Source organism: Myxocyprinus asiaticus, chromosome 43, assembly GCF_019703515.2.
Source record: "Myxocyprinus asiaticus isolate MX2 ecotype Aquarium Trade chromosome 43, UBuf_Myxa_2, whole genome shotgun sequence".
Taxonomy (NCBI): Eukaryota; Metazoa; Chordata; class Actinopteri; order Cypriniformes; family Catostomidae; genus Myxocyprinus; species Myxocyprinus asiaticus.
The window spans coordinates 35,322,582-35,335,479 of record NC_059386.1 but is presented as its reverse complement, the minus strand read 5'-3'; the positions used below and the strand labels follow the sequence as shown (position 1 = coordinate 35,335,479).

At 34.6% G+C, this 12,898-nt stretch overlaps 1 protein-coding gene across 1 annotated transcript in view; it reads left to right on the top strand.

Annotated features, from left to right (window-relative positions):
- Positions 1 to 12,444, top strand: part of cntnap3 (contactin associated protein family member 3) — a 163,134-nt gene extending 150,690 nt beyond the window's left edge. Inside the window, exons 21-24 of the mRNA XM_051686355.1 lie at positions 103 to 190; positions 5,018 to 5,236; positions 5,870 to 5,941; positions 11,859 to 12,444. Coding sequence (XP_051542315.1) covers positions 103 to 190; positions 5,018 to 5,236; positions 5,870 to 5,941; positions 11,859 to 12,055 — 576 coding nt within the window. The 3' untranslated portion in view covers positions 12,056 to 12,444. The remainder of the gene's footprint in view (positions 1 to 102; positions 191 to 5,017; positions 5,237 to 5,869; positions 5,942 to 11,858) is intronic.
- The last annotated feature ends 454 nt before the right edge of the window (positions 12,445 to 12,898 follow it).

The following is a 12,898-nucleotide window of genomic DNA, read 5'->3' as shown; positions in this document are numbered from 1 at the left end:
GAATATGGCGTTGCGATGAACAACACGATGATGCCAAGATTAGTTTTAACGGCATTCTACATGCGCAAAATTTCAGTTGTTCTTGTGTTGCATCTCTTGCAGGTTGATCAGCATGCTAAAGAAGATTTCAGTCTAACAACAGACATTGAGTTCAACGCCATCAGATCTGTCATCATCGGAAAAGTGCCCGGTAAGTTAAACCACCATAAACAATTTGATATATCCACTGGGAAATTTTACAATTGTGAACTGTAGGCCTGGAAAAGTTATGGAAATTAATAAAATCGTTAAAACAAATCAGAAAAACGTGGAAATTTTATAGTAAATATACATTTTTCTAGTTATGCTCAGCTCTAAAATATTTCATCGAATTGAAATTGCGCTTTGTGAGAACAATCTCAGTCTAATGACTTATCACATAATAAATCAAAAATCATAGAAAAGTCAAGGAGATTTTTATTGTACATTTCAGTTTTTTTTTATCATGCTCTGCTTTAAAATATTTGATCAAATAGACAATGCACTTTGAGTGCAATCTTGATGAAATTATTTTTGGAAATCTTTTTCCCATAATTCCAAATGACTAAATCGTGGAATTGAATACATTTTTTTTTTTTTTTAAATCACAGAAAAGTCATCTGAATTTCTATAGTGAATATACATGTTTTTAGTTGTGTTCAGCTCTAAAAATGTTGCATCAAATATAAATTGTGCTTTGTGAGTGCAATCTATGAAATAACTTTAAATAACTTAAATCCTTATTTAATAATAACAAACTAGAAAAGGCGTGGCAATTTATTTGTGAAATCTTGTGGTTTATTCCTCAAATGTCATTTTTAGGACATGGCTATACATGGAATGTACTGTGCACAGGATGTGAATATTATGTATGCATTTTTTAACATCTCCTTGACAAAATATTTGTTTTTTTATTATTTGGGACTGCCAAAGACCTACTCTTAGAATACTGTTTGAAACCTTTATCTTTGCATAATGCATCGTTTCACATGCCATTTCTAAAAATAGTAGTACTTAGCAGTACTTATTATAACAGTGTGCTGGCCTTCTAATAAGTGGCCATTATATGTAATAATTGTATTCCTTTTAGGGCCTTTATAACCATAAAAGATGCAGAAATGTCTGTAAGAATCTGATGCATCAGAAGGTTGTTTGTGCAGTCAGGCGAGCTCAATGTGATGTAGTATGACTAGAGTACGGTTTGGTCTATTTACTCTAGATAAGACTAATATCGACTTTACTGTTGTCTCGGGGGTGGTAAATAGGTCACTTTGATTTTTGTATGTCTAAAAATAAGACCTGCAGCACATAACATGGTTCTCTGGTTGTAAACTAAAATAGATGAATTAAACATATAATTAATAAATAATAGAGCAGATGTTTGAAAATACAGAGCTTGCAGAGGTGTCTTACAAAAACTGAAACTGTCAAATGACTAATTAAAAGTAAGAATTAAGACATTATATTTTGAATAAAGAAAGCAAGGCCTATTTTTAGTACTATTAAGATATTTTGCATTGTTTCAATAATGCAAAAAATCTCATATCTACTATGTGAAAATAAAATATTATTTACATTTTGATGTACATTTGATGTACATGTAAAGTGCAATTGTAAGTATATGCATCATGGAAGTATTTGTTGTCCTGCTTTAAAAATAGTCTAATATAAATATATTTAATTCAAATAATAATCATTAAAAAAAAAATTTCATGGAGAAAATATAGAGCTTGTATAGTGTTTTAGTGATATGCTTATTCTTGAGCTTTTTATGAGTTTTACTCATTGCAGTGGGGTTGTGTTTACACTGTTATTACCCAGAGATCATTATGAGCTGAATTCAGTCTTGTATTAATGCAGTACAGTGGAGGTCGGCAGCAGTTTATGGAGTGAAGTGTTCTCAGCGGCATTTATATGCATCTATATGACTTATATTATACTAACACCCATGACACACGACACGTTTGCAGTTACCCTTTGGATTGTGTGTCACTGCAGATTCACTGTAATTTCCAGCAAACACTGCTATCGATCACGTCCAACTATGTACTCGTAACGATTAATAAATCAAATGTGAAACATACGCCGAGATCCTGCCGATTCAGACCAGTACAAGCTCCAGTTTAAAGCTGCAAATGTGAAAATGCAAATCAAGATTGTCCGGCACAATTCATGTGAGTTATTCAATTAAACCTCTTCACTCAATTTGTCCTGCTCGTAATATATTCTGAAATTAAATATTGTAAATCGTAAAAAACATTTTCACTGGTCTCTGATTCTCTGTATATAATTTTTATGGTGCCTTTATCCTGCCACGGAGGGAAAAAATAATCATTCTCACAACTTTGACATTTTTTTTTTTTTCCGCTATTGGGACATTATTTCTCATAATTGCGTCTTAATTCCTCGTAATTGCAACTTTATACAGTATCTCGCAATTGCTACTTTATTATTCAATTTCGACTATTTCTTATAATTGTGACTATTTCTCATTAATGCGACTTAATTTCTTCTAATTGCAACCTAATTTCTTGGAATTGTGACTGTATCTTGCAATTACGACTTTATTTTTCATAATTTGCGATTTTCATAATTGTTAATTCATTTCTTGTAACTGCGGCTTTATATCTTGCAATTGTGACTATTTCACAGTTGCGACTTTATTTCTCATAATTTTGACTTTCCTCTAATTGCGACTTTATTTCTTGTAATTACGACATTATCATAATTATGACTTCATTTCTCATAACTGCAACTTTATATCTCGTAATTGTGACTATTCAATTGCAACTATTTCTCATAATTGTAACGTAGTTTCCTCTAATTACGACATTATTTCTCATAATTATGACTTGTGACTTAATTTCTTGTAATTGCGACTATTTCGTAATTGCAACTTTATATCTTGTAATTTTGACTCTCAATTGCGACTATTTCTGGAAATTGTGACTATATCTTGCAATTACGACTTTATTTTTCATAATTTGCGACTATTTTAATTGTTACTTCATTTCTCGTAATTGCGGCTTTAAATCTCACAATTGTGATTTTGTTTCTCAGTTGCAACTATTTTCAATTGCAACTTTTTTCTCTTAATTGCAGCTTTTTATCTTGCAATTACGACTATTTCTCTTAATTGTGACTCTCATAATTGTTATTTCATTTCTTGTAATTGCGGCTTTATATCTTGCAGTTGTGACTATTTCACAGTTGCGACTTTATTTCTCATAATTTTGACTTTCCTCTAATTGCGACTTTATTTCTTGTAATTACGACATTATTTCTCATAATTATGACTTCATTTCTCATAACTGCAACTTTATATCTCGTAATTGTGACTATTCAATTGTGACTTTATTTCTTGTAATTGTGACTATATCTTGCAATTGCAACTTTATATCTTGTAATTTTGACTTTCTCAATTGTGACTATTTCTCGTAATTGCAACTTTATATCTTGCAATTGCGAATTTATTACTTGTAATTGTGACTTAATTTCTTCTAATTTAAACCTTATTTCTCATAACTGCGACTTTTTATCTTACATTTGTGAATTTATTTCTTATTGCGACTTAATTCCTGGTAATTGCAACTTCATTCAGTATCTTGCAATTGCGACTATTTCTCATAATTGTGACTATATCTTGCAATTGTGACTTTCGTAATTGCCACTTTAAATCTTGTCATTTTGACTTTCTCAATTGCGCCTTTATTTCTCATAATTGCAACTTTTTACCTCTGTTGCAACTTTATTTCTAAATTGCAACTCTCTTAATTGCAGATTTTTATCTTGCAATTCCAAATGTATTTCTCATAATTGCGACTTTATACAGTATCTCGCAATTGCGACTATTATTCAATTTTGACTTGATTTCTTCTAATTGCAAATGTATTTCTCGTAATTGCGACTATATCTTGCAATTACGACTATTTCTCGTAATTGTGACATTCTCATAATTGTTACTTCATTGCTTGTAATTGTGCCTTATATCTCATAATTGCAGCTTTATTTCTCACTATAGCTGCTACTTACAATTGCGAATTTATTTCTTGTAATTGTGACTTAATTTCTTCTAATTGCAACCTTATTTCTCATAACTGTGACTTTTATCTTACAGTTGTGAATTTATTTCTTATTGCGACTTAATTCCTGGTAATTGCAACTTCATATAGTATCTCGCAATTGCGACTTTATTTCTCATAATTGCAACTATCTTGCAATAACTACTTTATTTTTCGTAATTGTGACTTTCTCATAATTGTTACTTCATTTCTTGTAATTGTGGCTTTATATCTCGCAATTGTGACTTTATTTCTCAGTTGCGACTATTTCCCATAATTGTGACTATTTCTAATATATCGTGACTTAATTTCTCATAATTGCGACTTTATAGTGAGAGAAACTCACAATTACAAGAAATAAAGTAGCAATTATGAGAAATAGTCACAGTTGTGAGTTATAACGTCCAAAATATCTTTTTATATCTCTCATCCCTTGTGGGATCTGGCTTCCATAATTGTTTTCCTAAAATATTGATGTTGAAAAAGAAATGTTCATGGTCATGTTATTTGTCAGCTATCCAGCTATGAAACTACACCATGTGTTTTTCTCTCATGGGCCATTTAGCCCTCTGGCTCAGACTGAATAAAAGGTACTTTCATCAAACTCAATGTGTTCTCATTCACTGTCGTTGCTGCGGAATGGAATGTGCCATGCGGTTTTCGCTTGAGATGTCTCGCACAATATCGCATGACATTGTGTTCATTCGCCCCTATTTGTGTTGCTAATATATGTCTAAAGTGAGGCTTAAATCAACTTTAGGACTCAACTAAGAGGGTGCGGGAAAAAAAAGGTGCTGAATCAGTTATGGAGAATTTTTATTCTCTATTTAATCAATTTGCTGTCTTGGAGAAACAGTTGAGATAATAAAGAGATCTAATTTGTGATTTCGCACAATTTTTCAATAGGCATACTCAGATATATCTCTTCTTGTTCACAGAATTTATTGAGCTGGATCCAGAAATCGCTCGTCTGAACTCTCTGGGTTTCACCGGCTGTTTGTCTGTCGTTCAGTTTAACTCCATCTCGCTGTTGAAAGCGGCTCTACTGCATCCAGAAACGAGTCCTGTTATAGTCGCAGGAACGCTGACAGAATCCAACTGCGGCTCATCTTCACTGTCCAATCCCTACGCAGCTGAAACGACTCATTCTCTCTCAGGTAAAACTGGAAGACCTCCTTCAACAGATCACTGTTTGAATATAGCCAAGTTTGCATTAGTGATAGACCGATATATCGGCCAAGCTGATTAATTGTTCTGATATTTGTTCAGTTTGATAATGGCATTTCACAAAAACAGAAGTGTTTTTCACCATTGTGTCAGTTCCAAAATGTACCAACAGCCTTTTTGTGAATTGAGTCAATTTTGAAAAATATGTGCCAATCTGAAGGAAAAAAAGAAAAACGCTATAGAGAAGAAACATCTTGGGCATCTCTGTAAGACTCTGTCTTTGACTTTGTTTTCCAAACTTCCTAGTTTGTTTAATTTTTCTGCCTGAATTCCTCAAAGTAGAGTTTCAGCGATCTTTTATAGACAGCTCACTAAATACCTTCACAGTGCTAATTAAATTAGAGCAATAATGATTAGAATGGCTGATCATTGTATTAATCTGTGTGAAAGATTCATTTGCATAATAATTTCTCGATTGCTGCTGCGTCTGTGCTGCAGCTCTTTCATAGAGCAGAGACACATTCAATGAGCCACGACCTGCAAGTGATAAGTGCTTGAATCTCTCTGACGTTCTGTCTATCTGTCTGTCTGTCTATCTATCTGTCTGTCTTTCTCTGCTGTAGATCATTTGGGTTCTGTAGGGACTGGTGAACCGATAGTCAATGCACTCAACAGTGACTCTGCCTTGATTGGAGGTAAATTGATGCACTTTTTTCTCATCTGGAAAATAGAGAAAATATTCCTCATCTGAGCATTTTGCTTTGGTCTTACTATAAGGGTCATAAAACCCCAGAACACATGTTTTGAGAAGTTAACAGATATGTACTCTGATGTGTACTATTGTGAGGGAAATTATCTTTATTGTAAATGGTAAAGTGGTTATTTATTCATTTTTTGAGCCATTTCGTTCTTCCGGTTTAAAAATCGAAACTTGAAGCAACGTCATAAAATATGAGGTATATGCGTAAGATTTTACCTATTGAAGAATTTACCAAGGGATGGATAAATGTATTGCAAGGGACACAAAACTTATTACGAGAGAATGCAAACTATTGCGAAAGAAAGCAAAACATTTTGTGAGGAAACGCAAAATTATTGCGAAGGAAAGTGTAACATGTTTTGAAGAAACAAACTATTATGAGGGAACAGAAGACATTGCGAGATAAAGCAACATTTATTGTGAGGGACCGCAAACTATTGCAAGGGAACGCAAAACCTGTTGAGAGCAAAAGCGAAAATTATTGCAAGGGAACGCAAAACTTTTTGTGGTGGAACGCAAAACCTGTTGCGAGGGAATGCAAACTATTGTAAGGGAACGCAAACTATTATGAGGGAACGCAAATCTCTTCGTGAGGGAATGCAAACTATTTTGGGGGAACAAACTATTGCAGGGGAAAGAAACATTTATTGCGAGGGAACGCAAACTATTGTGAGGGAACGCTACATTTTTTGCGAGGGAACGCAAAATTTATTGTGAGGGAACACAAAAAACGTATTCCAAGGGAACACAAAACTATTGAGAGCAAAAGCAAAAATTATGGCAAGGGAACGCAAAACTTATTGCGAGGCAATGCAAACCATTGTGAGGGAACGCTACATTTATTGTGAGGAAATGCAAACTATTGCGAGGCAACGCAAACTATTGTGAGGGAACGCTACATTTATCGCGAGGGAACGCGAAACTTATTGTGAGGGAACGCAAAACCTGTTGTGAGGGAATGCAAACTATTATGAGGGAACAGAAGATATTGTGAGGGAACGCAACATTAATTGTGACAAATCGCAAAACATATTTTGAGGGAATGCAAAACTTATTGAAAGGGAACGCAAACTATTGTAAGGGGAACGCACACTTGCGAGGGAAAGTAACATTTATTGCAAAGGAATGTAAAAGTTATCGCGAGGAAATGCAAACTATTGTGAGGGAACGCAAAACTTATTGCGAGGAAACGTAAGCTATCATGAAGGAGAGCTAAACTTTTTGTGAGGAAACAAACTATTATGAGGGAACAAGTTATTGTGAGGGAACGCAAAACTATTGCGAGATAAAGCAACATTTATTGTGAGTGGAACGCAAAACCTGTTGCGAAGGAACGCAAGACCTGTTGAGGGCAAAAGCAAAAATTATGGCAAGGGAACGCAAAACTTATTGCGAGGCAATGCAAACCATTGTGAGGGAACGCTACATTTATTGTGAGGGAACGCAAAACCTGTTGTGAGAGAATGCAAACTATTGTAAGGGAACATAAAACTGTATTGCAAGGGAATGCAAACTTTTGTAAGAGAACGCAAAACTTAATGCAAGGGAACGCAAAATATATTGCGAGGGAACGCAAAACTTATTGTGGTGTAACGCAAAACCTATTGAGAGGGAATACAAAACCTATTGCGAGGGAACACAAAAAACGTATTGCAAGGGAACACAAAACTATTGAGAGCAAAAGCAAAAATTATGGCAAGGGAATGCAAAACTTATTGCGAGGCAATGCAAACCATTGTGAGGGAACGCTACATTTATTGCGAGGGAACCCAAAACTTATTGTGAGGGAACGCAAAACCTGTTGTGAGGGAACGCAAAACATTTTGTGAGGGAACACAAAAGTTATTGTGAGGGAACGCTACATTTATTGCGAGGGAACCCAAAACTTATTGTGAGGGAACACAAACTATTGTGAGGGAACGCTACATTTATTGCGAGGGAACACAAAAATTATTGTGGTGGAACGCAAAACCTGTTGTGAGGGAACGCAAACTATTATTAGGGAACGCAAAACTTATTGTGAGGAAACGCAAAACTGTTGTGAGGGAATGCAAAATTTTCAAAAAATACATTTCCCTCCTTATTGTCTAAGGGGCTCAGTAGAATATTTTACATGAGTCAACTTTTATGGTGCTTTTTGTCCTTTGTGTAGCTTGACATCCCCTGGTTATTGTAATCTTTTATTGTGAATTTTTATTTTTTAGTGCACTGTCCCTTTAAAATTGTACTAAGGACTACACTCACTGATAAAGATGTTTTATCTTCTACCCTTTCCATTTAGCTGTGTAAATATCCATATCAAAACTTTAAGTTCAGCCTCTGCAATCATCTAAAAGACTCTGTAAAGCTAATCATAAACCTCTAGCCCAAAATTGGCCCTCCATAATGAATGATTAACGTCAGCTTTCACACTGAGTGAATATGAAAACTTCTCCAAAGTTATCAGTAAATAGAATGAAATTAACAAAGGGTGCCAAAACTAATTAAACATTTAAAGAAATTATTTGCAGATTAAGGTGCTTCTGCTGCAATCCAAAATATGCTTTGTCCTTTTCAGAGCCACTGTAATGTGCCATTAAATTGAGTTGAGATGTATTTTGGCGCTTCAATTAGACTTCTCTTTTAGCCGATATAATTAAATGTGCCATGCTTAACCAGCCACAAAGGACAGGAACATTTTGGGAAGTCTTTCACATAGAATTGCAACAAAGAACTATTCAGAAAAAAGATTCTATCAAAGTGTGAGTCTCAATGTTTTTCTGCCATACTTTTTAGACCCTTATTGATAGACTGTACTTAAAGGAACAGTTCACTCAACTATCCCTTTATCACATCCAGACAGATCGCTAATAGTCTCTAAATTACAATTGACTGTGGGATAATATCAGCGTAGAGTCTAAATTGAACTCTGTGGGCATTTGATTATTTTGATTGATTTATCTCGATTAATCCATTATGATTTGTTGCTTATCTTGTCCAGCAGCTGTTGCAGTGAAGTTATCACATCGCCTTTCAAAAACATCATCTATTCTCTGCATAAATTGCTGCTAAAGACATGTGTACAGTTACTCACAATTCAATGGCCAATTAAAGTCATGATGTAGTACAGCAGATTCCAAGTGAATTTGGCTCCTGAATGCGTCATTCTGGTAAATCCATTTAACTTTATTAAACAGGACTTTTGTGGACTCTCTTCATTTCAAACATATCAAAACATTGGCACTGTGTTTCTAAATTGAAGGACAAGGCTGCTCATAATTCATTTTATATTTTTAATTAACCAAAAATGTGGAAATGTAATTCTGAAACTTAACGTTTCAGTTCCAATGATTCTCATAGTACATGCTGTTGAGTGAAGAAGTCGAGACCCGATTAGAGAGTGAGTCATTAAACTGATTCAAACCAATGAACCGTTTCAAGAAGTAAGTCACTAGACTGATTCAAACCAATAAACTGATTCAGAGAGTGAATGAGTGATTAGACTGATTCAAACCACTTTAGAGAGTAAGCGAGTTTAATTCTAACAAATGATCCGATTCAATCCAGTTAACCTATTAAAGAAGTGAGAGAGTTATTAGACTGATTCAAACCATTGAACCAATTTAGAGAGTAAATGAATTATTAGTTTGATTCTAACCAATTAACTGAGTCAGGGAGTGAGCAAGTCATTAGACTGATTCAAATTAATGAACTGATTTAGAGGAAGTGAATTATTAGTTTGAATCTAACCAATTAACTGAGTCAGGGAATGAGCAAGTCATTAGACTGATTCAAATCAATTAACCAATTCAGAGAGTTAGTCATTAGACTGAATCAAACCAATGAACCGATTGAGAGTGAGTCATTAGACTGATTCAAACAAATGAACCGATTCAGAATCAATGAGTCTTTAAAATTATTCAGACCAATGAAATGATTCACAGAGTGAGTGAGTCATTAGACTGATTCATAACCATTGTACCAATCCAGAGAGTAAGTCATTAGACTGATACAAACAAATCAAACAATTTGGGGAGTGAGCCAGTCACTATACTGTTTCAAATCACTGAACTGATTCAGAGTGAGGTATTAGACTGATTCAATCCAGTTAACCTATTAAAGAAGTGAGAGAGTTATTAGACTGATTCAAACCATTGAACTGATTTAGAGAGTAAATGAATTATTAGTTTGATTCTAACCAATTAACTGAGTCAGATAGTGAGCCAGTCATTATACTGATTCAAATCAGTGAACCAATTCAGACAGTCAGTAGGTTCGTTCGAGATGAGCAAAATCTGTGCAGCACCGATCACCGATGATCACCGCGAGGTGCATGCCGGTTAGAAATGTGTCCGAGTGTGGTCCGACTTGCTCTGATGTCATGCTGACATATGCCAAAAAACTCTCACGACGGCAAGGTGGCGGTGCCGGCGCAGTGATGGGAAGGCATGATGGGAAACGACTTGTTAACGACACAGCTTAATGTTCATTGGCTTAAACAACCGTTGTTGTTTAATGTTTCATTCTCTTGTTTGATTTTTTTTTAATTTTTTTATCTCTATTCTCACGTTTTATGTGTATAAATTATGTCTTAAATATCTTAAATGCGTGTCTTTATTAAACATCTTATGGGGGGAATTAAACAAGATGTACATTGTGTCTTGTTATGCATATTTATTTTCATTTAAAATAATTATATCCACTTTATCAGCAACAGCGTATAACAGCAGGTGGCGGTAATTCACTGTTAAGTTGCGATTCACCAATAAAACAGAAGAAACAACAGAGCATGAACGTGAATCCCACAATATCATTAGAGTCATTAGACTTATTCAAACCAACTAACCGATTCAGAATCAACAAGTCTTTAAAATTATTTACACCAAAAAAAAGATTCACAGTAATTAGACTGATTCAAGCCAATGAACTGCTTTGGGGAGTGAGCCAGTCCTTATACTGATTCAAATGAATAAACTGATTCAGAGAGTGGATTATTAAACTGATTCAATCCAATGAAGCTATTCAAGAAATGAGTGAGTTATTAGACTGACTCAAACCACTGAACCGATTTAGAGAGTATATGTGAATTATTAGTTTGATTCTAACCAATTAACTGATTCAGAGGGTGAGTCGTTAGACTGATTCAAACCAGTGAACCAATTGAGAGTGAGTCATTACATTGATCAAACAAATGAACCAAATCAGAATCAATGAGTCTTTAAAATTATTCAATCCAATGGACCGATTAACAGAGTGAGTGAGTCATTAGTCATTTACTGATTCATATCCATTGTACAATACAGATTTAACTGATTCAAACAAATGAACTGATTTAGAGTCAACAAGTCAATAAAATAACTGAAACTGATTCAGAGAATGAGTGAGTTATTAGACTGATTCAAACCAGTGAACCAATTAAGAGTGAGTCGTTAGACTGAATCAAACTAATGAACCAATTGAGAGTGAGTCATTACATTGATCAAACAAATGAACCAAATCAGAATCAATGAGTCTTTAAAATGATTCAGTCCAATGGACCGATTAACAGAGTGAGTCATTAGTCATTTACTGATTCATATCCATTGGACAATACAGATTTAACTGATTCAAACAAATGAACTGATTTAGAGTCAACGAGTCAATAAAATAACTGAAACCGATTCAGAGAATGAGTGAGTTATTAGACTGATTCAAACCAGTGAATCGATTTACAGATTGAGTGAGTCATTAGACTGATGCAATCCAATGAACCGATTCAGAGAGAGAGTCATTAGACGGATACAAACAAAAATTCGCAGCCTTAGTCATCACAGTCTGAATTTCATGTACACTAAGTTGTACAGTATTTTACGTGTCACTGTGCTGTTTTGCAGGTGTCATTGCTGTTGTGATATTTGTGAGTCTCGTCGGGCTGGCCGTGATGGCGCGATTCTTGTACCGATGGAAAGAAACGTTTCAGACTCAAGAGCCCAAAGCAGCAAAATCTGAAGACACTCCTGAAACGCCCTTTAACACGGATCCAAACTCACAGAACATTATCAGTGATAACCAAAAAGAATATTTCATATGACGCTCCGTCGGACTAATCCAGTACAACTGACGGAGGAGGTCTGGTCCAGTTTAGGAACACTAACCTTTACGGTGCATTATGGAAACCTGTCAGAGAGACTGTCAGCGGCTGAAGAAGAATGATCCGTCTATGTTTTTCCCTTTTTGTACAGTACATAAAACATTTATTGTCCAGAAAGTTGCTGCAATAGTACAAGTTTTTAAGGTGTGTATAATGACATTCATTGGTAGTAAATATTCTTTTGAAATGAAACTTTGTAACGTCACGTTCTCCTTTTGCCTTCATTTGTCAGTATTACGTTTAATGGAATTCTTGCCAAATTAAATAAACGTTTTAAAGAACAGAACATTGTATAACTAAATTAAAATAAAGGTTTGAGTTGGACAGTGTGATGATGTGGCATACTAGCATTCTTCTTGTGTACACAGTTGTGTGCAAAAAAACAGCAAAGAAGTTTTCTGAACTTTTGTGCAGTTGTGCTTAAAGTATGTGGGTTTTTTCCACAATAATTTGCCACTTGAAACAATGACAGTGAGTCATTATACTGATTCAAGCCAATGTACTGATTCAAGAGATGAACGAGTTATTTAAATGGATTCAGATCAATTATGAGTGAGTGTCTAGACTCATTCAGATCAATAAACTGATTAATGAAGTATATCATTAGACTGATTCAGTCCAATAAACCAATTCAGAGAGTGAATGAGTCATTAGACTGATTCAAAGTATTGAACTGATTTAGAGAGTGAGTGAATTATCAGTTTGATTCTACATTTATTCATTTGGCAGATTCTAACTAATTAAATTATTTAAGGAGTGAGTGAGTCATTAGAATGATTCAGT